This window comes from Leptidea sinapis, chromosome 23 (assembly GCF_905404315.1).
Source record: "Leptidea sinapis chromosome 23, ilLepSina1.1, whole genome shotgun sequence".
Taxonomy (NCBI): domain Eukaryota; kingdom Metazoa; phylum Arthropoda; class Insecta; order Lepidoptera; family Pieridae; genus Leptidea; species Leptidea sinapis.
This window is the reverse complement of record NC_066287.1, coordinates 9,469,768-9,497,210: the sequence shown is the minus strand read 5'-3', so window position 1 is coordinate 9,497,210 and position 27,443 is coordinate 9,469,768. Positions and strand designations below refer to the sequence as shown.

General features: G+C 36.8%; 1 protein-coding gene and 1 long non-coding RNA gene across 3 annotated transcripts in view; one reads left to right on the top strand and one right to left on the bottom strand.

Moving 5' to 3' along the window:
• LOC126971223 (uncharacterized) overlaps positions 1-27,443 on the top strand; it is a 274,489-nt gene that overhangs the window by 236,794 nt on the left and 10,252 nt on the right. The window lies entirely within an intron of this gene.
• LOC126971199 (putative ATP-dependent RNA helicase Pl10) lies at positions 233-27,443 on the bottom strand. Of its 2 annotated transcripts, XM_050817367.1 has the most exons (14): positions 27,198-27,443; positions 23,030-23,126; positions 20,329-20,490; positions 18,508-18,638; positions 16,519-16,635; positions 14,693-14,836; positions 10,998-11,206; positions 10,337-10,462; positions 9,485-9,839; positions 8,453-8,579; positions 6,863-7,015; positions 4,944-5,139; positions 4,449-4,621; positions 233-2,885 (listed from the first exon to the last, which is right to left on the bottom strand). In XM_050817367.1, exons 1-14 carry the CDS (start codon positions 27,240-27,242, stop codon positions 2,785-2,787), a joined length of 2,136 nt encoding a protein of 711 aa, XP_050673324.1. In that variant the 5' UTR covers positions 27,243-27,443; the 3' UTR covers positions 233-2,784. The 2 variants fall into 2 exon arrangements, with proteins under 2 accessions (XP_050673324.1, XP_050673325.1); XM_050817368.1 differs by lacking the exon at positions 20,329-20,490.

The window sequence follows — 27,443 nt, the reverse complement described above, 5'->3', positions numbered from 1 at the left end:
GAATGTGTGGTAAAGTTTTTCTTCCGAAATAAATCACAGTTTGAAGAGTGCCAGAGCTAGCGGACATACTGTTCTAATGGGTACCTCATAGTGACCAGCGACATTGACATAAGCAGGATTGTATTTGGCAGGGCGTATCACTTACTATCAGGTTATGTCTTGCTGGTCACATCACTTTCTCCCAAAAAAAAAATATCTGAAGGGAAGTATAAGGATAAATAAAAGATCGCAATAGTTTCTTAATATTTTATTTGACAATTCACATTCAAATTACAGACCATTTTGTTGACAGATGTTACAATATACGGAAACTACTGACAATAATTAATAACGATAAAAATTACTTTGTATTATACTGTAGTGGTACCTCACAACTAGAACTACATTCAATATCTACGACAGGTGCGTTACGTTCAGTATTCAGAAAGTGTATCAGCGAGGAAACAGATTCGAAGACAAAGTGGAACACCACAGCATAGGATACGCCCAAACGGACTAATGAGCGAACATTATCTACTCCACTACTTGCATATAGTTTTATTGAGAAATTATAAAAATGTAAGCGAACCGCGATCACCTACACGATTTTAAGCATGATCGACGTCAATGCGATCATAATTTGGGCACACAGACATACAACAGTCCATACTATGACACCGCCTCTTACAGGTACACGCAATCAAAAAGGACATTGTCTACTTAGCCAAAAAAGGGGGCTACCTAGATAAAATACTTTTTGAGAGCATTATAAATGCTAACTGCGAAAAGTTGGAAGAGACATGACATTGACAGGTTAAAAACTCACTTAGATGATTGTCGCTAATTGTCATTCCTGTTAAACATTATTTTGGCTACCCCCTAGCGACCATAGACGATTTCTCTGTTGGGAATATCTACAAGGTCTGGCAGCAGATTGTGTATAAACAGTAGCAAATCTATTGACTTTCCCCATAATTGGGAATTGGTTTTTTTTTGCACAGGTATAACGTGAAACGTCCTAACTACAATTAACCAACCACGATCGCTCCGCAACGTGTCTGAGATTCAACGATCGCGACGCATACACACGTAACATATGGGTATCTGAACTCAAAAGACAATATTAGATCAGAAAAATATTTGCGTGATTTCACAGCTTTAACAGATAGATTTGCCGTCCAAGCTGCGTGGCAACACCAGCAGGTTTATACGAGTGTTGCCGTTGAAGTCTTTACTTTCCTAGCTTTGTCATTGAGGATAAAATACTCATATGTTTTAAAAAAAGGCTCACATGATTTCCAAATTCTATCATTTCTTTCAGCTATCCGAAATATTCGGCCAACTTTTTGATTTTTTCTAAATGTGAACCCTTCACGCATTATTATTAGACATTAATTAACTATAATAGCCACGGGGAAGTCTCCGACTCACTGAGGATTTGATACAGCGTTTCGCGTGCATTTACTATTATCGCACATCTAACGACACTTTAAATCTATACATTAATAATTAGTATATAGAGTTGTGACGAATCTGGATATAAGTTCGTCACGTTGCGACAATTATAACACCCGCCTAAATAAACTTTAAGATTGTGACTATCACAAATTTAAATGTAATGTACATACACAGACAACTTCTTTAATGAAATAGCCAAAATCAATACTTTGTAAAGATACTTCTAGCATTAGGTATATAACAAATTATTTTATATTATGAAATAAAATTGATCACAATGAGAGACGCAACTGCATAAAGGATTCCACCTGCATCTAAATGCCATTATCACTTATTATCAATAGCATTTTCAGTTTGTTATTAGCAGTTGTGTCTAAGTGTGGTGGCGAAGCACAGGAAATTTCGGTCAATAACCCAGCACGTCTGTTCGCTCTGTGACAGACAGTAATACGTCAGTGATCTAAATTCGACGTTGCTTCACAAAACCACGCTTTATAATAAATAAAATTATATTAATGCTACTATTGCTTAAAACCATCACAAGGACTGCCATGATAATAGGAATACATAGCGGGAAAAATATTCTAAAGGTAATAACAATATTATAAAATATGAAAGGAGAGCTCAATTATTAACACAATATGTAAGGAAGTAAGTCATCCATGTATGTGTTGGGGATTAATTTATACATGAGCTGGCTTTGATTTTACTAATATTTTGCCAGTTTTCCTTAAATTTTTATGGCATCCTATATTATAAGTGTGATCGCGTCATGATTGTGAAAACTGGGCATAATGATTTTCCTGCATTAACAATTTTTTTTGAAACCAGTTACTAAATTTTTTTCGCATATTTTTAAGTAGGCATTTGTTTTAAGGTAAATCAGTTACAATAAAGCAAAGACGTCACAAATCACAAAGATTATCATTTAGAGAGAGATTCTCTCTAAAGAATATTTAGCTCATGTATAAACAGAGAATTTAAAAGGAGTTTAATGTTGATAGCAACCTGGCTAAGGCTGTTTAGTGACAAACCTCATTACACACCAAACAAAACAGACTAGCCCAAAGAACCGCGTATATCCAATAATCGATAGTATTAGTTATATCATTAATGTGAATTTAGCATACCAGACAAGGAGAGAAACGCGGTTCTGACTTATAGAACATGAGCATTTCGTACTGAAATTTATACCAGACCGGCTCGAAGGACCATTATAATATCAGGTGTAGTGGGAAAAATCCGTAAGTTTCTGTTATATTAAGATATATACCTAAGTGTGAGTAGTATGAAGCATGTGTGTTTTCATTCAGTGTTAGCCAGGTTGTATCTGTGGTTTCTGTATATTTACGAGTCCCACCAGTCGGGTCCCCCGGAGTTCCCGCCGTAGGAGCCCCCATAAGAGCCGCCGTACGAGCCGCCGCCACCGCCGCCGCCGTATCCGAAACCTGATTAATTGACTGTTATTTAGAAGCACCAGTGAACGCCGCATAAAAAATATATAAAACTAGGTAAAAGTCTTGTATAGTTTACACGTCTACATGTAGCCTCTTTCTGCTAGACAACCGATGAAAACAAACCAGTTTTATTAGTATAGTGTATTTTATTAGTTTTATTAGCATTGCTCAAAATAGGGGTTAACAGTCAACCTCAATTTTACTATTGTTTTCGCGGCTGTCACACAGTCTATCTAGACGTATAAATTATAAAAGCCCTCATTAACTATCTGGCTGAAAGTGATTTTTATATAATATGCTGCCTGCGGATCTTCAGGTTTAGCGATATTTTTATGTCCGATAGCCCTTAGTGTCTTTGTGTCATGACCAAGGCGCTTGCTAGTACATGCGTACACCAAAAATTTGATGATTACTCGTTGTTACGAAAGAAAATCAAAAAGATGTTGGTAAAAAATATTGTATTTTTTAAACAAGGTTTACTACAAAACATAATTAAATTATTTTTGTTATTATTTTGTTGATAAATAATTATTATTATTTTGCTATCACTATGTAATTATGATTATTTAATATTTTGTTAGCTCGAAATGAAGATCGTACATATTATGTAACACGTCTCATTCGAATGAACGCTTTGGTAATTGAACTCAAAGTGGTATGGTTTTATTTCGATCAATGTATGTTTGTATATTAATCATTATAAATATTTTATACTTTTGTATGGATTTGTGTAAATGGGCAATTTGTTATGTTTTTAAAGTGATAACCCTTACTTCTGGGATTAATTGGTGTTTGAAGCCACAACCTGAGAGTTGAACAAGACATACAAGATTTTATAAATAATACGTCACTCGAACGGTTGGCTCAGTTGGGAAGAGCGCTCGCACGGAACACGAGAGGTCGCGGGTGCGAGTCCCGCATCGTTCATAAAATTTTGTTTTCAGTTTCATTTGTGCATTGCATTTGTGGTTATAATAAAATTATTGTTTTTGGATATTTACGATATCAAGATATATATACGCTGTATAAAATTTTATAACAGACTGTATGAGTACCACTGTGTAGCAGCCATTGACGTACTATAAACAACTCACAGTTGACGTATTAACTTTTAACATTAACACAGAACATTAACACGTGAATTCAAATTAACTCTTTATTTTGTGGCAGTAAAATTAAAATTATACGCTCATTAGAAGGTTATTGATGGCAATGTATTTTGTTTCAGTAATTATTGAAATGTATTTTTAGCAAAATGATTACAAACGTCAATTTAGTTACACAACTTTGTTAATTTAAAGGGGCACTTACCTGCAATGCGACACTCTATCCTTCTGAAGTTTGGATATGTTATTTTTTGTGCAGTTCTTCACTGATCACTTTGTCATTGCGTGGCATTGTATTCAAAGCGCGGTCGAAACACAAGTGAAGAAAAACTTTTCTCTAATAGACGCGTAGTCAGAGTTTTGCTTCAGACAATTTTTGAGCGTGATTGGGAGACTAGTTGTTTATTGTACGTCAATGATTGCAGCTGAATAAAGTGCGTGGCCTCACCATTGCCCATAGCGGAGGGTCCGGCCGAGCGCGGTTGTCGTGACTGTGTACGGAAGTCCCGCGCACCGAAGCCGCTTCCGCTACTGCCGAACCGGTTTCCACCGGATCGACTGCCACCGGTACGCCGCCCGCCGCCGCCTGAGCGTCCGTCCGCCGCCGTGCTCGTCAACCAGCTACATATTACATAGTACAATGTTAATCTCAAAAGAGAATATATTTGTGTGTGACGCATGATTCATTGCTAAAAGAGCGGACTATAGTGTTAGTTGAGCCACGAACAGCAGGTTTTCAGCAGCCCCTTCTGACAGTTGGGAATGAACAGTTGCTTCTTATGGTATTATAATATATTCATGCCAAAGATTTATTGATATACAGCGTGGTACTATAGTGGCGACATTAAATGACCACACAGGTAGAACTATCTAAACTTAATCGTAAAAAATAATAATTTTAAGTACATAAATGTATATTTGAAATTTTAACAATGAAACATACTTGGGCACATCCTGCTTAGCCTCGACGAGCAGTTCTACCAGGTCGCGCGCCAGCCCGCGGTTGGAGTCGTTGAAGAAGGAGGTGGCGACGCCCAGGTTCCCCATGCGGCCGGTACGTCCGATGCGGTGCACGTACTCCTCCACGTCCGACGGCAGGTCGAAGTTGATCACGTGGCGCACGTGCGGTATGTCCAGACCTGTCATGACACACTCGCATTATTAATCACTACTTAGTGTAAAACAAACCCGCTGTCAGTCCCTGTGTATGCTAAGATCTTTAAAACTAAGGAATGGATTTGGAAGAAACCGTTCTTTAAATAAATAGAGTGATTCAAGAAAACGGTAGAGGTAAAGATATTTTTAGAGTTTTCTAGTGTAATGGCATCAGTAAATTGGTCTCCATTGGCTGCAATATAGTCCTTTAAACATTGAGACTAGTTATCAATAGAAGCACGCACTCTTTCAATGGGAAAAATCCTAACTGCCAATCGTACGGATTGTTTTAGGGGCTGTAAATAATCATGTCGTTTAGAGCAAACCGTAATCTCTAAAATTTACCATAAATCATAATCCAGCGGACAGCCAGTCTTCAGCTCTGATGAAGTTCGAAACGTTCGTTTCCAACCAAGACTGCGTAGACCGAGCTTTATGACCCGGCGCCGAGTCTTGCTGGAAGGACCATTCTTGGTTATTGAACATGGTGTTGTTAAAGGGCTTCACTACCTTCTCAAGAATGGTATCTTGATACACTTGCAGATGTTTTGATACCTTTTTCACAAAAGTATGGCTGAGTCACTCCTTCATAGCTACACTAATACCTCACCAAACTGTCACTGAAGTCGGATATTGCCCACATTGCACTCTGTCGACTAATTGAGAAGCTTCCTTAGACCTTTGAGCATAAATACGGTAATTTTGTTTGTTAAAATGTTACTCAATTGTAAAAATATTCTCATCCGTAAACAAAATTTTTCTGTTACCACCCTTTGCGTACCGCTTCAGTAGTTGTGTCGATTTTACCACCCTATTCTTTTTTTAAAATATCATTTAAGAAATGACCAGTACATCTCTTTTATAGGCTGCAAGTCCTAAGTCATTTTTTAAAATACGCGACATGGTTGGTACGAATACTACGTGGCCGGACAGATCCTTTTCTGTCACAAATTGAGGAGGTCTCATTGTATCATATCTATTAATAGCCCGATACAAAAACATTTTAATAATACCAAGAGTATGGAGAGTTTTAAAAATTGCGTTTGGTTCCATACCTACTTTGTGTAATACAATCACAGCGATTCGGTTCTCTTTATCACCCCACTCCATATTAATATTGCAAAATATTGTACAATGTATTGGCGCCAAAATGAGAAAACTCAATGAACAATCATATAAAACTCACAGATTCCAAATTCAAATGTAATATTTTGTTTATTTTTAACTGTAACACTATTTATGGCCAGACTAAGTATACATATAGCAAAGCAACGTATGCCGGGTCAGCTAGTACAGTTATAAAATTCACCTACAATATATTTGAAACTGTTAATCTCAGAAAGCGGTTCTACGGTATTCTATGGTCTTAGTGGCCTACCGGCTGCAGACTAATTGCCTTTTTCAGAGTATTTTTTATCAAATCCTAGGAAGAATCAGCCCTCTCTGCTCTCCCTGTACTTCTTGTAACGAAATAATACTCTCCCCGTACTTTTCTATTTATCCACCAAATGAAAGGGTTTGCTGTGTGAGGTATGACGAATCTAATAGAAAAACTATAACATATTATTATCAACAGGATAATAAGGATCTGTTGACAAAAAAATATAGCTGGTTTGTGTGCTACCTCTAGAATGCAGAGATTTTGTAAGTATTTCATTGAATAACATAAATCACCAACAAGACAATAAATAATAAAGATGAAAATACCTCTAGCCGCGACAGCTGTTGCGACGAGTATGGGCGTTTTTCCGGTGCGGAAGCGACGTAGTGCGTCTTCTCGCTCGCGCTGCGTGCGGTCGCCGTGGATCGATGTCACTGGGTACCCGTCACCAGCCAGGAAATCTTCCAGCTGGTCCGCACCTGTAACAATGTTAATACTGATTAAACAACTAAGCCCTATTATATCCTTAGATAATTTATACGTCTAGATAGACCCTCTTGCTGCTAGTATAACGATGAAAACATATCGTCCCGGAAACACCGCACAAGGAAGCTTATTCCACAGCTTTATAATAAGTGGAAGAAAGTTTCTTGAAAACCGCACTATGGAGGAGCGCCACACATCCAGATGGCCACGGAATTGGCAATCGCTCGAGATTTCGAGACCCAGTATTCCGATACTAGGTGAGGCTTTAAGGGAAGTGTTGTCGAAGAGCGGTGATACGACCAATGGGGTTTTTTAGTGGAAAACGCGCAAACTTGAGTCTTCTAGGGGTTAAATTGGACAAGGTTCAATTTACCCCAGTCCGCGACCTTCTTGAGAGAGGACTCGATAGAAGACACAAGTTAATCCCGGCACTGTTCGACGATTTCCCGAGAGATACCTGCATGGCCCGTGTATACGGCATCTCCAGTGCTGTCGTCTGCATGTATGTTGGAACATATCATTGATATGCAGACGAGACAGCGTGGGGCATAGCACACAGACTAAGGGCACTCCAGCGTTCACGGGCTTCGGGTTCGAGCAATAACCGTCGACATAGACCCGTATCATGCGCCCAGTGAGGAAGCTGGAGGTCCACTTGCATAAGCTCTCGGGAAGCCCAAATGATGGAAGTTTTAAGAGGAGCGCCTTGTGCCATACACGATCAAAGGCCTTCACTATATCCAGGCTAACTGCCAGGACTTCCCCATTGCTTTCAATAGCCGCCGCCCATCTATGTGTTAGATATACCAGAAGATCACCTGCCGCCTGACCATGGCGAAAGCCGTACTGTCGGTCGTTGATCAACTGGTGACCCTCCATGATTTTGGAAAGCAGGGAGGTAATAGCAATAGGCCTGTAGTTTGACGGATCCGAACTGTCTTAAGACAAGTGTATGTGACAAGCCACATCTTTCTTTGTGTTAGTGTGTGTGCATTGCTCAATATAGAGGTTATCTGTCAAACTCAATTTTTTCGACGTTTTCACAGCTGTCACAGTCTATCTAGACGCATAAATGATCTAAGATTTTATTATTCAAATTCAAATATTTTTGTCTAGAGGCCGATGAAACGCCTCATCTCCTCTGCAATTGCGGCCCACTAATGCATAAGCGTAACACCATCCTTGGCGACTATACCCTGCTCTCAGATGCTGTTTGTAATACTTGCATCAAGAAAAAATATTGCGGTTCGTAAATGCGCCAGGGCTTGACGGCGAGCTATAAGTTTGAGTGGCGAATACAATAGTTCAATTCTGGACGCACGTGTTACTAGGACTCATTAGGACTAACCAAATAGCCACCCTCTACAAATAATAATAGTCTGTCGTACGTGAGGCTTACATTTATCAAAAAATTTTGATTAGGTGCGAACCTTTCTTAGTCTCAACAAAGACTAATGTGAGCTGGTCATCCTCGGAGGGTGCTCGTTGCAGCAAGTTGGAAGCATTCAGTAAATCTAGTAAAAAGGACCGCTTATCTTGTTCTTCAACCCACACGACCTGTTCAGAAAATGTAAATTAGACACATATTACACATTACATTAGACAGTTGTTATGCAATGCAAGTAATAGAAAACAATACAATAAACAACCACACTCACAATTACGCTCCGAAATTGTCTGAAGCAAAACTATATCTACCGTGTTGTGTTTCGACCGCGCTTTGAATATAACGCCACGCAATGACATAATGTTCAGTGAAAAACTGTCCAAAAACAGCATATTTAAATTTAAAAAGGATGGAGTGTCTGTCGTATTTCAAGTAAGTGCCCCTTTATATTAAAAAAATGTGTATTAACTAACTTGACGTTTATAATAATTTTGCTAAATAATTACATTTCAATAATTGCTAATACAAAATGATTTTTCTTGCCATTGAACATTACTGCCACGAAATTAAGTTTTGATTTGAATGATCCCAGAAAATGTACAAAACAAATGTGTTACGAAATTTAAAAGAATTGTTAAAAAACGTTAGTGTGGGAAAGGTTTATAGCATAAACGATTTTCTTAATGACACACACACGGACTGGGAATAAAGTGAACACCCTCAGGCTCTTTAATTATAAATGTTTATTGTACGATATTAACATTGTAATCCATATTTTATATTAAAAAAAAAGCCCGATGAGTTTCTTGCGCCTATTCTTCTCAGGTCTGAGGCAGTCTCTTTTGAATGGGTGGTAGATTTTGACGTTCAATAAGTGATTTTAAATCATTTTTTGAATAAAAATATTTGAATTTGAATGAATATTTTAATGTTATCTGTACGTTAATACATACGTATAAACAACGCCCCACGGACATTTTCTGACGACCTTTTAATAGGCGATTGAGAGTCTCGCTGTTTATTGCAAGTCAATGTTTAAAAAGTATGAAAGCCTCTTTAAGAAAATCCTACTCACCTTCTGAGTAATATTCTCAGATGTTGAACCCACGCGTCCGACAGCGAGGAACACGTAATTGTAAAGAAAGTCCTGCGCCAGCACTTGTATCTGCTTGGGGAAGGTGGCCGAGAACATGAGCGTCTGTCGTTCGCCAGTCTTCGGCATGGAGTGGCAGTCCACAATCTTGCGTATCTGCGGCTCGAAGCCCATGTCCAACATGCGGTCGGCCTCGTCGAGGACTAAATGTCTGCAATGGTCGAGAGCCACACGACCACGGGAGAGCATGTCACCGAGACGGCCCGGCGTCGCCACCAGGAGGTGACATCCGCGCTCCAACTCGCGTAGCTGATCGAGGATCGGGGAACCGCCGTATCTGCACACACATATTTTATATATAATATATATATTTCTTATGGGAGGGAACCGCTCCGTAACTATGTATAGATAAGATCTTGTCATTATACGTTAACAGCAATGTATCCGTAACTAGAGATACGTTATTGAAAACGGCCGTTAATCTAGAAGAACATATTAGGTAACGTTCTTTTTCATTTGGTGCGAGATGTAGAAAGTATATCTAGGTCTACTTCATTTAATAAGTAATAATTTCTGCAGGATCTAGTATTGTAGCAATAGTTACACCTCGCCGCGGTGAGTATGCAAAAGTCTAGGAACTAGGACTAACCGGAATGGAAAGACATGCGCCACTAGTCTCTCCCACTAGTAAGCATACTCAGTAACTCTGGATAGTAGATCTTAGTAGAAATACACCAAATCTGCTGTAAGAAGCCTCTCCTGAAGAGGCAGCAGATCAGTGACAGACAGCGAGTAAAACATGGTCATGCAGATTTTAATAATAATTAGACTCACACTACACAGGGTCTAACACGGGAGCGATACGCAAACTTCCTGGCCTCGTCATAGATCTGCGTGGCCAGTTCGCGTGTGGGCGCCAGCACCAGAGCCAGGGGGTACTGCTTGCGGCGGTTGTACGAGCTGGAACGATATTATTATAAGTTCAATCAATTTTAACTCTACAACCATAATACATGTAATAGAACAGTAGCGTAAATCAGAGGTCTCCTACAAATTTATACCTACATCTGGGCGGAGCGTTAGGGTTGGTACATACAAAACAAAATTTTACTCAATGGTGTGCTTGCGTCGATTCGGGCGCTCTAATATGAAGTTAAAGTACTGTTGTATTGCTGTATTGTGCTATAACCATTATTTCTTTCGCTTTCAGATAGTAAATTAGGAACACATACCCTCTATGTAAATCCACAAACCAATTTCAATATGTTTTGGTCATAACCTGACAATGAGCATTCAGTTCCCTGCGTCCGCTAACATCAGTTGGTTGACTGAATTGTTTGTACTCTCATAATGTACCTTTATAACACAAACATTGTTCTTAACCACTCGTTTCAATTTATCTTTAGTAGATCTATATATGACGTCCAACAAAATACTTAGTCAATCGAGCAAGGCGAGTAGAATATATTATATAACAGTTTGGTGCAGCACTCACCCCATCTTGACGGGTCCGGCCTCGTACATCTGGTTGAGGATGGGCACGAGGAAAGCGGCCGTCTTCCCGGAGCCGGTCTGCGCGCACGCCATCACGTCCCGGCGTCCGAGCACGATGGGGATCGCGTATTTCTGCACCGGAGTGGGCTTGTCGTAGCGCGCGGAGCTTATGTTCGTACGCATTATTTCTGTCAGGTTAACATCCTCAAACTGTGGGAAATTTTTTAAAAGTGAATTAGTTCATTGTATATGTATCGAAATTAAAGATCGCGAAGTAAAGTTATTCCAAATTTAATTTAACAGTGTGAGGCTCCTTTGCACTGGAAGCCGGCTAGATTATAGGTCCACACCGGCTCCTTTTTCTGCCGTGAAGCAGTAATAACTGTGTTTCGGTCTGAAGAGTGCCGTAGCTAGTGAAATTACTGGGCAAATGAGACTAATCATCTTATGTCTCAAGGTGACGAGCGCAATTGTAGTACCGCACAGAATTTTTGGGTTTTTCAATAATCCTGAGCGGCACTGCATTGTAAGGGGTAGGGCGTATCAATTACTATCAGCTGAAAATTTAAAACTTTTCGTCTTTATCTTACCTTTGTTACTACAGAATTACATGACAGGGAGAAGTAATTTTTAAACTTGGAGTAACTTTACATTGCGTTTAATAATAAGACAGAGGTGTGTTTAAATATTTATCTTAAAACTAAAAAAGCTCTTCAAATATAATAATAAGGAACAACACGATTATTAAGTAATCTATATTAGCTATTAGCTAGTCTTTGTGAAGTGAAACGTTTCTTGCTCAATTTAAATATACAGTGTTTTTGTAAGACTGTGTTTTACTTGCTGTCGTGTTAAATGCCCACAACAATGGGCAATAACGACTGACTATGTGACCGGCCTTGCCCCATAATATGTATTGGACTGTGGTGGCAAACATCGCAGCAGTGAGACAGCCTCGACTTGTCGTCAACCAATCTTCAACATAATTGCTCCATAATAACGCAAGAACTCACACGGCTCCAGATTTTTTTTAAGGCTGCAAGGCCTTTATTTTAAACACCTCCAATATCCGTCTTCGTCAGACCTGGTCCCAACCGACCGCCATTATATCCGCGATTTGGATAATTTAAATGGTAAAAAAATTCTTCTCATAGTCTGTCAAGTCCAGGATTGCAGAGTCCAAACGCAAAGACAAAAATAACATTGCATAGTCCATCCATTGTCCCTTTAGAAAATACAATACCAAAAGTGATTTTAGTAATTTGAGAATATTACTGGCGCATTTATGAAGAGACTGGTTCCGTCAGTAAGATCTGGTTCTGGAAGAGAACCTTGCACAGAAGCTCGAGATGACCGCTTCCTGGTGAACCAGGCATTAAGAAATCGCAAAATTTCTTATGTCGACCTCAAAAGGACTCTAGAGGAAGTGAGAGGTGTGCAAACCAGCTTACTAACGTCCAGTCCGTGGCCCTAAATTACTCCGCTAGCACAGAATTGCTAGATTTAGCTTCGCTCGAAATTGTACGACATGGGCTCTAGACGACTGTGGTAGAGTATTATTCTCGGATGAAGCCAGAATATCACTATATGGTGAGGACTAACGTCGGCGAGTACTGCGATGGCAAAGGGAACGTTTCGCAGAAGTTTACTTTGAAGAAATAACCCCATTTGGTGGAGGCTCAGTTATGTTTTGGGCAGCAATTAATGTATTGGACCGTACGGAGTTAGTCTTCATAGAAAACGGCACTTTGAATGCATACCGGTACATATCAGAAGTCCTAATTCCTTGCATACAACACACACATTAAAGGTTCTCGGAGAAAATTTTATTTTTATGGACGATAACAATGGCTCTTGGAGTTCTGGGGATATGGAAACGTATATTCAAAAGGTAGAGATCCGTCTTTGGGATTGACCATCTCTAAGTCCCGACCTCAATCCCATAGACAGAAAGATTAGAGAGTACACGAATGTTGCGACCGCTAGATTAGTGTACTTTAGTTATTTTCACAGCATCATGACGTACGGTATATTACTATGGGGTCATGCTGCTGACATTGATATAGTGTTTGCCTGCAAAAGAGAGCTGTTCGTGCTATATATCAGCTTGGTTATAGACAGTCTCTCAATGAAAAATTTAAAGAAATAAATATTATGACTGTTCATTGTCAGTACATTTATGAAAATTTTATATATGTTCACAAAAATCGTCACCTTTTTGCTCTTAATAGTGATTTTCATTATTATAACACTAGAAATAAGGGATTGCTTGTAACTAATTCTAGTAGGCTTCATAAGATACATAATAGCTTTAAGGGTAAATGTATACACTTCTACAATAAAGTCCCAGCCACTGTTCAGGCATTATCTATAAATAAATTTAATTTTTTTATAAAAAAATGGCTCTGTCGTAAATCCTATTACTCCACTGCTGAATATCTAAATGATCGGACAGCCTGGGACTAGATTGTGATTATTTTATAGCGACAGAAATGACTGTACAATATTGTATTTTTTTATTGAAAAGAGCGCAAAAAAAAGAATGCTGGGAGAGTTTCTTGCGCCGCTTCTTCTCTCTCAGAGCGCCATTTGTTTCCGAAGCGGTAGTAGTATCTAGTAGTATAAGAAATGACATCAAAAAGAATTCTAAAGGAATTAATTTTGAGAAAATAAATGCCTTTTATGCCTTTTTATGCCTTTTCATATAGCACATTTGGGATGTTTTAAAACGAAGAGTAAGATCGGTGCAACCCGCTCCACAAAGCATTAGGGAGCTAAGGAATTTAATTGCTGTGCAGTGGGTGTTCACAACACTTAAGAATAGCATGCCCAGACGATTACAAGCAGTCATTTTAGCAAGAAGGGGAATAGCACACTCAATATTAAACTTTTACTTTTATGTTTAAAAAACACTTATGTTTTTAGCCTGCTTTTTTATTTAATGAACAGATATGCTAGACTCTGGGATAATTGTTTATTTATTCACTGAAACAACTGTTTTCTTGTTTATTTAAAGTATTATGATAATCCACTTAGATTTATAAAATAATCTGAAGATTGCAGTAAAACAGATTATGTACCATTAAATCATATTTTAGCTACTTACATGGAATACTATATTATTTGTTTTTCGTTCTCTAAATTTTTAAACTACTACTCATATTGTGCATTATAATAGTCAAACCCACACATTCTTGAACTATGCAATAACCGACCGATACACGGGGAGTACTAATATCCTAGACACAGGGAAACTTAGTTAGGAGTTAGAGCTCAGCCATGTACTAGTAGATGGTTGTCATAATGTAAACTACATACCTAATCTTAGATATTTTGTGGAAAAAGGCACAAGCTTTTATGTCTCTTTTACATAAACCTACTATCTGTATGTACCTAGTTTATTTAAGAAGACGTACTAGCAGTAACACCTACTTGTCTAGATTCATTTACCAAACTTAAGTACCTATGTTAACTTCATCTTAATGTATGTACCTAATGGTTGTGATGCATAATGTTGTAGTAGGTATTATCAGTATGTAACTTTGTAGTAACTTGTACATGGCTTTCTGTATAATACGTTCTCTTTTGAGACAAAATAAAATATTTGTATTTGTACCTAGGTGTCTGTTTTAAAAAAGTGTAAATTTTTCAGTAGAAGACTGCGATTACAAACTTTAACACCTAATATATACTCACACTTGTAATGAAGTCCGGGACGTTCTCTCCGCTGGCCTCAACCGGTATATCCTCGTATTTGGAAAAGTTGATGCCTGTGTTGCCAGTGCCAAACAGCTCCAACTCCTGCCGCTCGTCGCGAGGTAACGGGACTGTCCAGTCATTCTGTACAGAATTAATTAATTTGTTATGTTTTTAAAGTGATAACCGTCACTTCTAGGATGAATACACAAATAAAATTTGAAAACAAAATTTTATGAACGATACAGGACTCGAAATCACGACCTCTCTCGTTGAAGCTACCCCCTGAGAGTTGAACAAAGCATACAAGATTTTATGAACGATACGTCACTCGAACGGTTAGCTCAGTTGCAAGAGCATTCGCACGGAACGCGAGAAGTCGTGGGTTAGAGTCCCGCATCGTTCATAAAATTTTGTTTTCAAGTTTTATTTGTGCAGAATAATATAATTATCAATTCTGTAAAGCAATACAATGTATCTAAATCAACAATAATTAATTCACTCTCCAGTGATTGAAGATAGATCTAGATTTTAGTTTATCTTGATTCTAGTTTCTCAACCTTATTTTGCTCACCGCCCACTTTGAGAATATGTTTTTTCTAGAGTATTTTCGTGTATTTTTTTGCCTTTTTAGACTATATTTTTAAATCTACCCACGCCCCATCTCAATGCCCCCTAATTTTCTCTGGGTCTTCTACTGACCCCCGAAAGTCTCAAACGCCCACAAGGGGGCGTTATCACGCCCCACGTTGAGAACATATGATTTAGATAGTCTATTTGCAGCTAGAAAAACGATAAAACAGGCCAGGAATAATAATAATACTACTTTAAATATAATACTTTAGTGTGCGTGACAAGCTACGTCTTACACTCGTGATTTGTATACTATTTTGTGTTAGTGTGCGTGAATTGCTCAAAATAAAAGTTAACTCTAAACTCATTTTTTTTCGACTTTTTCACAGCTGTCATAGTCTATTTAGACGTTTAAATGATGTAAGCATATTATATAGTAAAAAGAAGTAGATATTATATTCTTAGATAATTTATCCGTCTAGATAGAGCCACTTGATGTTAGGCAACGCATGAAAACAGGCCAGGTTTATTACTTAGGTGTACATGACAAGCTACGTCTTACACTCGATTCACTTTGTTTTAGAGTGCGTGCGTTGCAGAAAATAGAGGCTAATAGTTCACCACTATTTGTTTCGACATGTTCACAGCTGTCACAGTCTATAGAGACGCATAAATTATATAAGATTGTATTATAAGACTCGAAATTTTCCTAAATTTGACTGCAATATGCTTTATTATTATCATATTAATCACATCATATTTTTTTTAAATCATTTCTTTATCGTAATTTTCGATTGTTTCATGATTATATTAAGTTTTATATTTAATATTATTATAATTTCATTGGTTCATACTAGCTAACATAAAACATTTACTGAGGACTTCTTACCTATTTTTGCCCCAATGCCAGAGTTTAAGGTAAGGGAGGCTCCTTTGCTCAGGAAGCCGGCTAGAGTATGGGTACCACAAGGGCGCCTATTTCTGCCGTGAAGCAGAAATGTGTAAACATTATTGTGTTTCGGTCTCAAGGGCGCCGTAGTTAGTGAAATTACTGGGCAAATGAGACTTAACATCTTATGTCTCAAGGTGACGAGCACAGTTGTAATGCCGCTCAGAATCTTTGGTGCTTTTCAAGAATCCTGAGCGGCACTGCATTGTAATGGGCAGGGCGTATCAATTACCATCAACTGAACGTCTCGTCCCTTATTTTCATAAAAAGGAACATATTTCAGACAATTTAATAGCGAGCTTACTTCATCCCTACGTGACGAGGTACGGCGCACGTCGTCGGAAGGCCAGCGAGAATTGGATCGTTCCTCTGCCCTCGGCTCCGGCTCCTTCCAGCGGTCGTTGCGTGGTGCTGGTGGCTCCTGTATTAAGCACACAACAAGAATTAATTCCACAACCCATTGATAACTCATAAGGAATAAGCCAGTGTTTGAAATTTCAATATTTTACTACCAAGCACAGTGCGATACAGTGATCTACGTCACAGATTGTATTATATCCTGTAAAATATAAGTGGTTTTTCCCTATATTTCACTTTACAGCTACTGCACTGCACGTCGCAGACAGTAACTCTAGTTATTAAAAAAAATATTCAAACATGGCTTAGACAGTGACGTATCAACGCCAATGACCTAACAATAACCTAATAAGCTTGTGTTTAACTAAAACGCCGGTAAGCACAACATTTCTGTCATCATATAATCTAAATCATCCATTTAAATATGATCCGTCCGTTAGACACGCCTTAGACAAGCTTCGAGTCCTGTTTAAATATAAGCAACGTCTAAAGATTTTTTAACGCTAGACAGACAGATTTGTAATAGAACTTTTTTAAAGCAAGTTTTTACTTCTTTGTAAGCCACACAAATCGTGTTTGTATGTCGCAATAGGTTGATATGCGCAAGTTGACACCTATTTGAGTGTAGAAGATACGGGGGTTGAAAAGTGTGATTTCTAAGAATGTGTGATTATAATTAATCAAAAATTATTTGGATTGTTCTAGAAAATTCTAGAACGATCTAGAGATTTCTAGAATTACTTGGAAATTTTTCAAATGAAAGCCCATATTGTGATCAAAAGAAATGTTTTAGAAAATTCTAGAGTGATTTCTTGAATAATCTATAACAATTAATAGTTTAATAAAAAATGTGTCCTTATACGCGTAAAAAGTGAAGTAAGTTGTGCTAGATTATTAACATAACTTACAGTTAAAAATGACCCAGCGAAGGGGGTATTTTGCTATTGCTAGATATATATCACTTCATTTACTCTCATGATATATAGTTTTTGATGAACAAACATGGATGATGACAATAAATTCTGCACAGTTTGTTATTTTTAAGTGATATCCCTGAATCCATAATTTTATTACGACAACCTGAGAGTTTAACTAGGCATACCAAGATTTATTATGATCGATGCGTCACTCTGACGGTTGGCTCGGATGGTAAGAGCGCTCGGACGGAACCCGAAAGGCGCGGGTTCAAGCCCCGCATCGTCCATAAATTTTGGTACTTACAAATTAAAATTGGACAATAAATTATTTCTGTATATTAAATGGACGTAATTCCAGAACAACGTTCCAAATCACAATCATGTCGAAATTGAGTTAAGAACACAAAACTGGTCACGTGATTCATATTAACGGACAGACAAAAATGGCAGCACTACTGTCACTCTTTAAATGACATCATGACTTAGTAGCCCAACCCTACATGTGATATGGAACACACTAATATTTATTAAACTTTAAACACGAATTCCTTACAATGTGATGTTTGTGGCTTGGAATCACTGACCTCTACTATTTACCACTCGACTGGCGGCTGTCAAAGTGCTTTTGTGCCTGTTTGATACATGCCAATTTGGCGCTGTTAGCCATGCAGCGAGAGGCTGCGTAACTAAAACTAGTGATGACAACCGCAGCTAAATAAACACCATTAGGAAAACTACTTACAAAAAAATGCCTACTTTATTACGTTGATTCCTGAAGTATGAATAACACGGAAAACGACCGAAATCAATTCAAAATGCAAAAATACTTCAGAGTATTGTACGTTTCTCTCGCAGCCATATGTATTAAACGTCAAAATTAGTTCTCTAGACGCTCGCGAGTGGCGCTTCAAATAGGCACAAAAAAATTGCTCTCAAACACATGCAACAGCCTGTCCAGTGGTATTTATACAAGTCAGTGCTTGGAACGTTTACGTCCAAATGTTGATTTCATAACAAACCTGATAGTCATCGTCGCGGCGGATGTCCCTCGACTCGCGAGATTCCCGCGCAGTGCCGCCTCTACCGCGGTCGCCCCACCGATCGGACTCCCAGCGGTCTGTGTCGCCATTCTGACGACTGGAGTCGCTACCTAATATATCAGACATAATAAAAACAAGCCCACGTCTACGAGGATCTGTGAATTAAATGGCAGAAATGGAGAATATCACTAGTTCCGTCAAATCACTATAAACTTTACGAGCGTATAGCTTATAAGCTTATAAATACACTAGTTTTGGTTTAAAAAAATCGCATATTTTTAGACGTTCAGCTGATGGTTGCGATAATTTTCGATTCCGCAACAAAACTTAATTCCCTGTTTAAATCCTTGCTAAACATAAACGATCTCGCGAGCCCATCATGCTCATTCAATAATCACTTATATATACGCGGCTACAGCTAAGCAAGGGTAAATATATTTATATTTAAGACGGTGCGAAATGCCCGCTTGGCGTTTTAACATGGCGCGCTATGAGTGAGCGTAGTGAAGTGACGTCATAGGTATCGGTCACTTCGCATCGCCTAGCTAAAGAACTCAATATTTCGGAAACTCGACGTCGTATACCAAATATTATTCAGGTTTTAATAGTGCATACTGTAAGGGATCCTTTAAATTTGCTCAGAAACTGTCTAATAGCAACGAACCGCACCAAAAGCTCGCAAGCATTGCGCGACAGGCTAATCTCATCATTGCTGATGCCGTAATGATGGAAATGAGCGTATAAGAAAAAAGTTCGTCTCGATTCGCTATGATTTGACGGGTCTTATCTATAGTCGACCCCAGACATAACATTCGTGTGAAGTACTCGAAGATTGTTATTTCTCTAGATGTAGAAAAATTCTCCAAGCATACAAGTACGGTGCACTTTTTAATTTAAATCTAGATTGAGCCTCTAAAAATGCACTGCAAAAATAAACCTTACGGCTCGCTGTTATATTCCTAGTAGAGTTCATGATTCTCCTAAATTGTTAAGTTGATATACGCAGATTTTCTGACGTAACAGGTTTCTAGAGTGTTATGCAAGGGTAAACCTAATTATCCTTGATATACGCTCCTAAGAAGAAGAAATAAAAGACAGGTGTTTAAGACTTTAAGAAGACACACTAGGACCATATATTTAATTGCTACAAGGCCAATCATACAAAAAAGCAGTGTATGCTTGACTAGACGACAGAAATGAAAACTTCATAGAGGCGAGTTAATTATATGACATACAACTATGCCAGACTTGCTTAGTCGACGCGATCCGACTTTACTCGCGTTGACAGCTTATGGCCGTTCCCAATATACTATCTACAGATAGAGATAAATTACTACCGTCTACTGTCAGTAATTAGCTGTCAATAATCTGAAGATGTCCGAATATAGCCGATAAGCCATTCTTATCGCCTTATATAGGGACGCGTGAACTGCAATTTCCATACAAACTTCTATCGCTGGTAAGCCATACGTCGTCCCATTGGCAGACAGCATGTACGGATATAAGGTGAGTTACCGTCGATGAGTTTATTGTGATAGAAAAGTCAACGATCTTTACGATTTTTTATCTAAAGTATAACCCCCTTATTCATAATAGTCTGCTAACTTGAATTGACCTAAGTCAGAATGAGAAAAAACACTCCCTAGCGGCTGTTTTAAGTTAGCGGACCATTATGAATAAGGGGGTAAGTATATAAGTACTGAATATTGGGAACGGCTGTTAGTCTAATTCAAAAGAAGTTTTCAATTCAAAACCTATCCATCCTAGTCTACAGTCTAATCTATGGTAGATAAGACGTACCGCGGTCTCTGCGCGGGAACCGCTGATCGTAGCCGCGGTCGAAGTCACGGTCGCGGTCGTCGCGCCGACCACCACGGTCGAACGTTCTAGAGTTACCACCGAATGATGAATGGCTGTCGCGGCCCTCACTGCTGTCTAAGCTTTCGCGCTTAGACCCCTCTCCTGAATTTACAGTAAAATTATTAAGCTAAACTAAGTGGTAACCAATAATAGCATTAATCTAGTAGTAGTAATGTGCATGTAATAATTTAGTTAGGGTTAAGGGCTGCTTCATAGGCCTATAATACCATACAATAAAATACCAGACACTTTTTTTTTTATGAAAATAAGGGACGAGACGAGCAGAACGTTCAGCTGATGGTAATTGATACGCCGTGCACATTACAATGCAGTGCCGCTCAGGATTCTTGAAAAACCCAAAAAATCTAAGTGAGCCTACAATTGCTCTGGTAAACTCGAGACATAAGATGTTATGTCTCATTTGCCCAGTAATTTCACTAGCTACGGCGCCCTACAGACCGAAACACAATAATTTTTTATACATTACTGTGTTTCTCTAAATCTAGCTGGCATCCTGTGCAAAGGAGCCTCCCACTGGTAAAACTACTATACTAGGGCTCACTGAGAACAAATTCAAGAAATATATTTAAGCTTCTTTAACACAGAAGGCTTCCTATAGTTTATATTATAAATATTATGGAAGATAACAATAATGTGCATAGTTCTTTTCTGATTCTGCCCCGGCGACCTAAACTTGTATGATGGTATTATATTAAGTAGGCTACACAATTTGTTATTGTATGATCTAAAAGAAAGGCTGTGATTTTCTTATCAGTTCTTCTCCGCATGTCAAAGCCACTTTACAAACTGATGCAGCTTCATGAGTTACAATATGTTATGTTATTGTCACTCCCTTTGGTAATAAATAAATATATTTCTATTCTATTCTAACATTATGAGGTCTACAAAAACACAATGAAGTCAGTCATTAGAAGGATCGGTGTGGGTAATATCTCATGACAACTTTTATAATAAAGAATATTTTCTATCATTACTTAGGTACAATAGCAATGAGTGTTATTTGTATGTAAGATCTCATTGTTATACTTTTGTCCGCAAAGGTTGAAGAGAACATAATATTATTTAAAACTACAGTTACAAAGAGAACAGTTGGCCTTCAGTTTATTATAATATTAATTAATAAAATATATTTTATTACACTATTATGCCATATCTGCTAACGCAATGACAGTTTTATAAAGATCATATATAAAATCTTCATCCTGTATTATTTTTTCTAAATGAAGCAGAAATCAATTTTGACAAAATACACCTATCATTACTTATCTAATATCTATCTTTAACCTATCATTAGCTATCTTGATAAGAAATAAGATGATTCACATACATACACACACATACACTTTTCACATAATTATTTGGCACAAAACCAGACAGATGTTGTTCTACTCTTAATTGTAATAATACTAATATTTATGGTCCCATATATCACAACAATTATAAGAAATATAAAATAGTACGAAGCATTACTACAAACTGATTGCAGTGCCATCTTTCATATCCAATCTGTAAATCAATCATCATTCAAATCATCAATCAAATTTATTCAAAATTTACATTAGATACATATTAACAAGGAGTTCTGACATATTTGTGTTGAATAATTTAAACACATCAAGATTCCTATGTTTTACTGTCAAATCCAAAAATATGAGATTCAATTCCACCTTCGCACGACTCGCCACAAGTTAAAATATCATCCCCACCATCTGGATGTGTGGCGGTCCTCCACTGTGCGGTTTTCAAGGAGCTTTCTTCCGCGTACTACAATGCTGTGGAATGAGCTTGCTTGTGCGGTGTTTCCGGGACGATATGACATGGGTAGCTTCAAAAAAAAGCGCATACACCAGGCCGGCAACACTCTTGTGATTCCTCTGGTGTTGCAAGAGAATGTGGGCGGCGGTGATCACTTAACACCAGGTGACCCGCTCGTTTGTCCTCCTATTGCATAAAAAAAAGCCTTGCCAAAAGTGAAAACTACAAGTTGATTTACTGAATTTACAAATTCATGTAATGAAAGGAGAAGCCGCCTTGTTCAAATCCTCTCCCTAGTTTTAACTGCTTTTGTAAATATTTAAAATAAATATATTAAACAAAATTGTATTAAATTATAACTAACACAATTAATGTTTCTTTTCATTAATTTTATCTGTGTTTTTCCAATAAAATCTATGCTAAAAAGTAATGATATTCAAAGTAATGATATGCTAATTGGCAATCATTGAGATTTTTAGATAGCTTTGTTTAAAATATCAATACTAAATTCATATGTATCCGCTCCACCCTGATGTTGGCAGAATCGATGACACCTGAGCCATTAAATAAAAGAATCAATCAATTCAGATGTATTACATATATTATGGATCGAGCAGGGCCTTAATATTAGGTGATTTGTCTATAAAATTAAATACATCATTTAAAAATATAAGAATTCTGAATGACAAGATAAGTTATAGCCTAATTTTTTATCTTTTTGACCTACTCTATAATATAGCGGCCATTATGTACATATTTAAACCTGAAAACATTTCTTTGTTGTTGATATCTTATTTATATCTTTATTTTACACTGGAATGTTGTGTATTTATTTTTTTACAATTGTTTTACAAAAAAAGCTTACCTTCTGTTGATTTAGCCTCCAACTGCCTACGTAAGTGTGGAGGAATGTAACGACCAGCACTTTTAGTAGCCTGAGGCTGCAAGTCCAGACCAGCAAGCTGTAATTTAAGAAATATTTTAAAAGATTTTCTCAGAAATAGCAGCGAATATGAAGTCACATGTGTACATCGACAAATGAAGGGGCAATGGTGCACAATATCTTTTCTAAGATTTGGTTAAAAAGTGGTGTTATCACTTTAATAAAAATCAAAAAGAATTCCAAAAGAATCAACTTTGGAAAAATAAATGCCTTTTATGCCTTTTGATAATAGATACATGCAATGTGAGATAAATCAAGATTCGGTGAAACAATTTGTATACTATATTGTGAGTTAATTTACCAAATTGTTAATTTATAAACCAAAATAATAATCTACAATTATATAGCTATTATGAAAAATATGTAAAACTATGTTTTGAATGTATAAATGTAAAAATATTTGAATCAGTTTGCCATAATTGAAAAAGACATTTAGACAGGCATTGAATATTGGTACTATTTGCTTCCAGTTAGTTCAATTAACTTAGTCTTAATGTGTACCAAAATTATTTATTTAGAACAAACCAGATTCAGTTATGTCAACATACTTAAACTACAAATGAAATATGATTAATTTAATAACACAAACGACTGGAACGCCTTAGAAAAACATTCATGTGTTGAACATGTTAATTATGTCATAACAAATGACAGCGAAGTTGAGACCCTGATCTTTTTTATAAGGATTAGCACAATACAATTAGCTAGATACATGTACGAATTATCCAATTATCTTCTATGAGTACTTATAAGTAATTACATTGCAGTATAGTAGAGAAACAAAAATTTTTTTGTTTTATTTCATGCTTATCCGCAATCAGTAATCTATTATAAGTCAATTTCAATTCAATTTTAAAATATCTTTATTTTCATAACAATATAAATAAAATGTACAAAAGCCAGTGTATATTAAGTCCTAGCGGTACAACATCATAAGATCATATTATGTTTTACGAACAAAAGTCCATCTCAAAACTTTTAACATACAGATACTTAATTCAGAATATTATATAAACTTACACATAGGGAAATATAATTAATAAATAAATTTTATGTATGCGTAAACATGATGCGTAGTTAATATCACGTTTAAAATTGATAATCTATTATAAGTGGATGTGTCAATCTGACTAGTGAGTGTGCAGTCCATCAAATGCACTACTCTTTCTTAATTCGGTCCTTGATTTCAGAGCTGGGGTAAGCTCAGATTGTATTTTGTGTCTAGGTCCAAGATGTGCCTTTCAGCTAACACATTCAGTTGGGTCCTTAATCTGGATTTGTATTTTGAGCTAGTTTTTGCAATCTCTCAGCTTCCCTCAGTTGGATGCGAAACCACTACCCCACAGAAACAAGAAATGCAGCAGAGATTTAATCACTAACAAATTTTCAAGCATAATTAATATGAATAATTTATCAGAATTCTTAGTTTTTATTATTTACTTCCTCCTTTAGCCCTATCCTATTGTTAAAATTATACTAAGAGGTATTAAAAATGTGTAAGTTTGTATGTTTGTTAGTCAATTACTCCATTAGTTAGTGATTTTTTTATTTATTTAATTTCATACAAATTGGTTCAACTATTTTATATTAATTGTAGTAAAGTTAAAATTAGAGTTATAAAGCATAATATTTAATTATATTAAGAGTTCTACATAAATGTGGAAACTTTTAAGTAGCCTTCATTAGTTTTAATTATTTCATAAGTTATAATTGTAAGCTAGCTGTAAGTCTCCCAAATAGTAATAAATAAAAATAAAAATTATATAAGTCAAAATCTGTTTAAATAATGGCAGAATAGATGATTTATATTTGGTTGAATTAATTAGGTTAATAGAATAGAATGTTACCTTAAGACATTAAAACATTTTTTTTAAGAAATATGACAAGTGCACCATGGTTTGGTACTAATGCTGAAATATATAAATACTTAGGCATTTCCACAATCAAATATGAAATAAGACTAGCTTTAAAGAGATATAAAAGTCCTGCCACCTCTATGTTTTAGTAACACCTCTTGTAAATGTTAGCTTTTTTTTATGGAATAGTAAGACAAACGAGCATATGGGTCACCTGGTGTTAAGTGATCACCGCCACCCACATTCTCTTGCAACACCAGAGGAATCACAAGAGCATTGCCGGCCTTTAAGGAATGTGTACACGCTTTTTTTGAAGGTACCCATGTCATATCGTCCCGGAAACACCGCAAGGAAGCTCATTCCACAGCTTTTTAGTAAGTGGAAGAAAGCTCCTTGAAAACCGCTACAGAAAATGCTTGATCCCCTATGATGTGCAAAGACTTGACTACAGAGAGTATGCAGGATGAGTGGATGCTTCCACTGGGAAGTACAATCTGCACATGATAACTGGCAGCTTATATTATAGTAAAGATAAGACATTGCAGATACATAAAACAAAAAAAACCATTACCCCTTATTCATAATAGTCTGTTAACTTAAAGCATTGCTAATTCTCACTCTGTCTTCTTCTATTGACCTAAGTTAGAATGAGAAGAGACTCCTAAGTGGCTGGTTAAAGGTAGCAGACCATTATGAATAAGGGGGTTTGTTGTCAACTTGTAATTTAACAACTTTATCCTCAGGCTCTCTATTGCACACTAAAAGAGGATATAAATACTAATAAGAGGTGGGACTGCCTTAGTAAAAGTTGGAATTTTATTTACTATGAATCTTGCAGTGATTTGACATAGTTTGAAATAGTAATTACAATATTATGGCGACATTGTGTTTTAAAACAAATGCTTTTTTCTTAGTTTTGCTAGGTGGTGCACTCTGCACACTACCTATTCATTTCTTAGCATCCTGTGCATGGTAAATAGTTGCTGAGCTGAATGAGTCACATTAACATACTGGAAATGTATTATATTCAAAGATGCTATTTCCTGATTCAAGCCGCTGAATTCCACCTTTGCATGACAACCCAACAAATTAGGATATCATCCCACCACCTGGATGTATGGCAGTGCTCCACAGTGCGGTTTTTAAGGAGCTTTTTTCCACACACTACAAAGCTGTGGAGTGAGCTTCCTTGTGCGGTGTTTCCAGGACGCTACAACATGGGTACCTTAAAAAAAAGTGTGCACAACTTCCTTAAAGGCTGGCAATACTCCTGTGATTCTTCTGGTGTTGCAAGAGAATGTGTGTGGTGGAATATTTTCCTCATAATAAAAAATCATGTATTTCTTCAATTGACCTTGAGATTATTGTTATTATGGGTTAACTTTAACTTGACTCTATTTATTGCTATAGGTCCAATCACTAGTTCTATAAATGTCATAATTGTTCTTAATTTAACTATTGGAATACCTACTTAACTTAGAAACTGATTCAAATATTATAGTATACCCCTTTCATATAGTAATGCAATTTTAATGTGTAATAAGATTTGATTAAACCTAAGAAATACTGATAGATAATGATAATTTTATATTGATGCATCAAATTATGTGCTGGTCATTCAATTTTCCTATTTTTTTTTTAAGAGAAAAAGGCTTGTTCTAAAAGGATCTCTACGAGATAATAGCAAGACAGTAATAATATAAGAATAACAAGAATTTATTTTCCTATTCTTTTAACATAATATATCAGCAACTAATTCTAGCAATCTCAGTGTTCACAATAATTAACCAGATTAATGGAAAGATTATCCTTCATTATATGTTTTTAATACTTGTTTTTCTGCTGATTTTGTAAGTTTTAGACAAGAATGACTAAATTATGGACAGGAACAGAAAAATTCAGGTTAATTTTTGTACTTTCTAAACAGTAAAAACTTTCATTCTACTAGTGTTCTCATAATGGTTATCGAAAGAAACAGTGAACAATAGCTACAATTTAGTGATACCCTCTGCCCATCCTAAAGTTCCTTCGTTCCTATACCTTAAATGTAAGACGCCATGTTGGTTAGAATTAAACACGTAAAAAAGATTTAGTGTAAAACCTTAGCCAATTGTACATCCAACATAAACTTTATCAAAAGAAATTATATACAGTTCCCTGTCCATAGAAATTTTGTGCAATAAAATACAAATTCATTAAATTAAAAATCGATACAAAGGACATGAGGCACCGACCTGCTGCTCTAGACCTGTTCCATTTTGGTTGGTAACATTACTCATATTACTACCAAGCGGTACGTTTTTTTGGGAACTTTGCACCGAAAATATAAAACTTAAACAATCACAGTCAACAATAAATTTTGCACTAACACAAATTCACAAAATCACATGAAAAGACTACAATTTCTTTCCCAGAAACACTTTTCATTCGTAGGTTTTTATGGTTTTGTTCTTTGAAAAATGACACTTGACGTTGTCGAA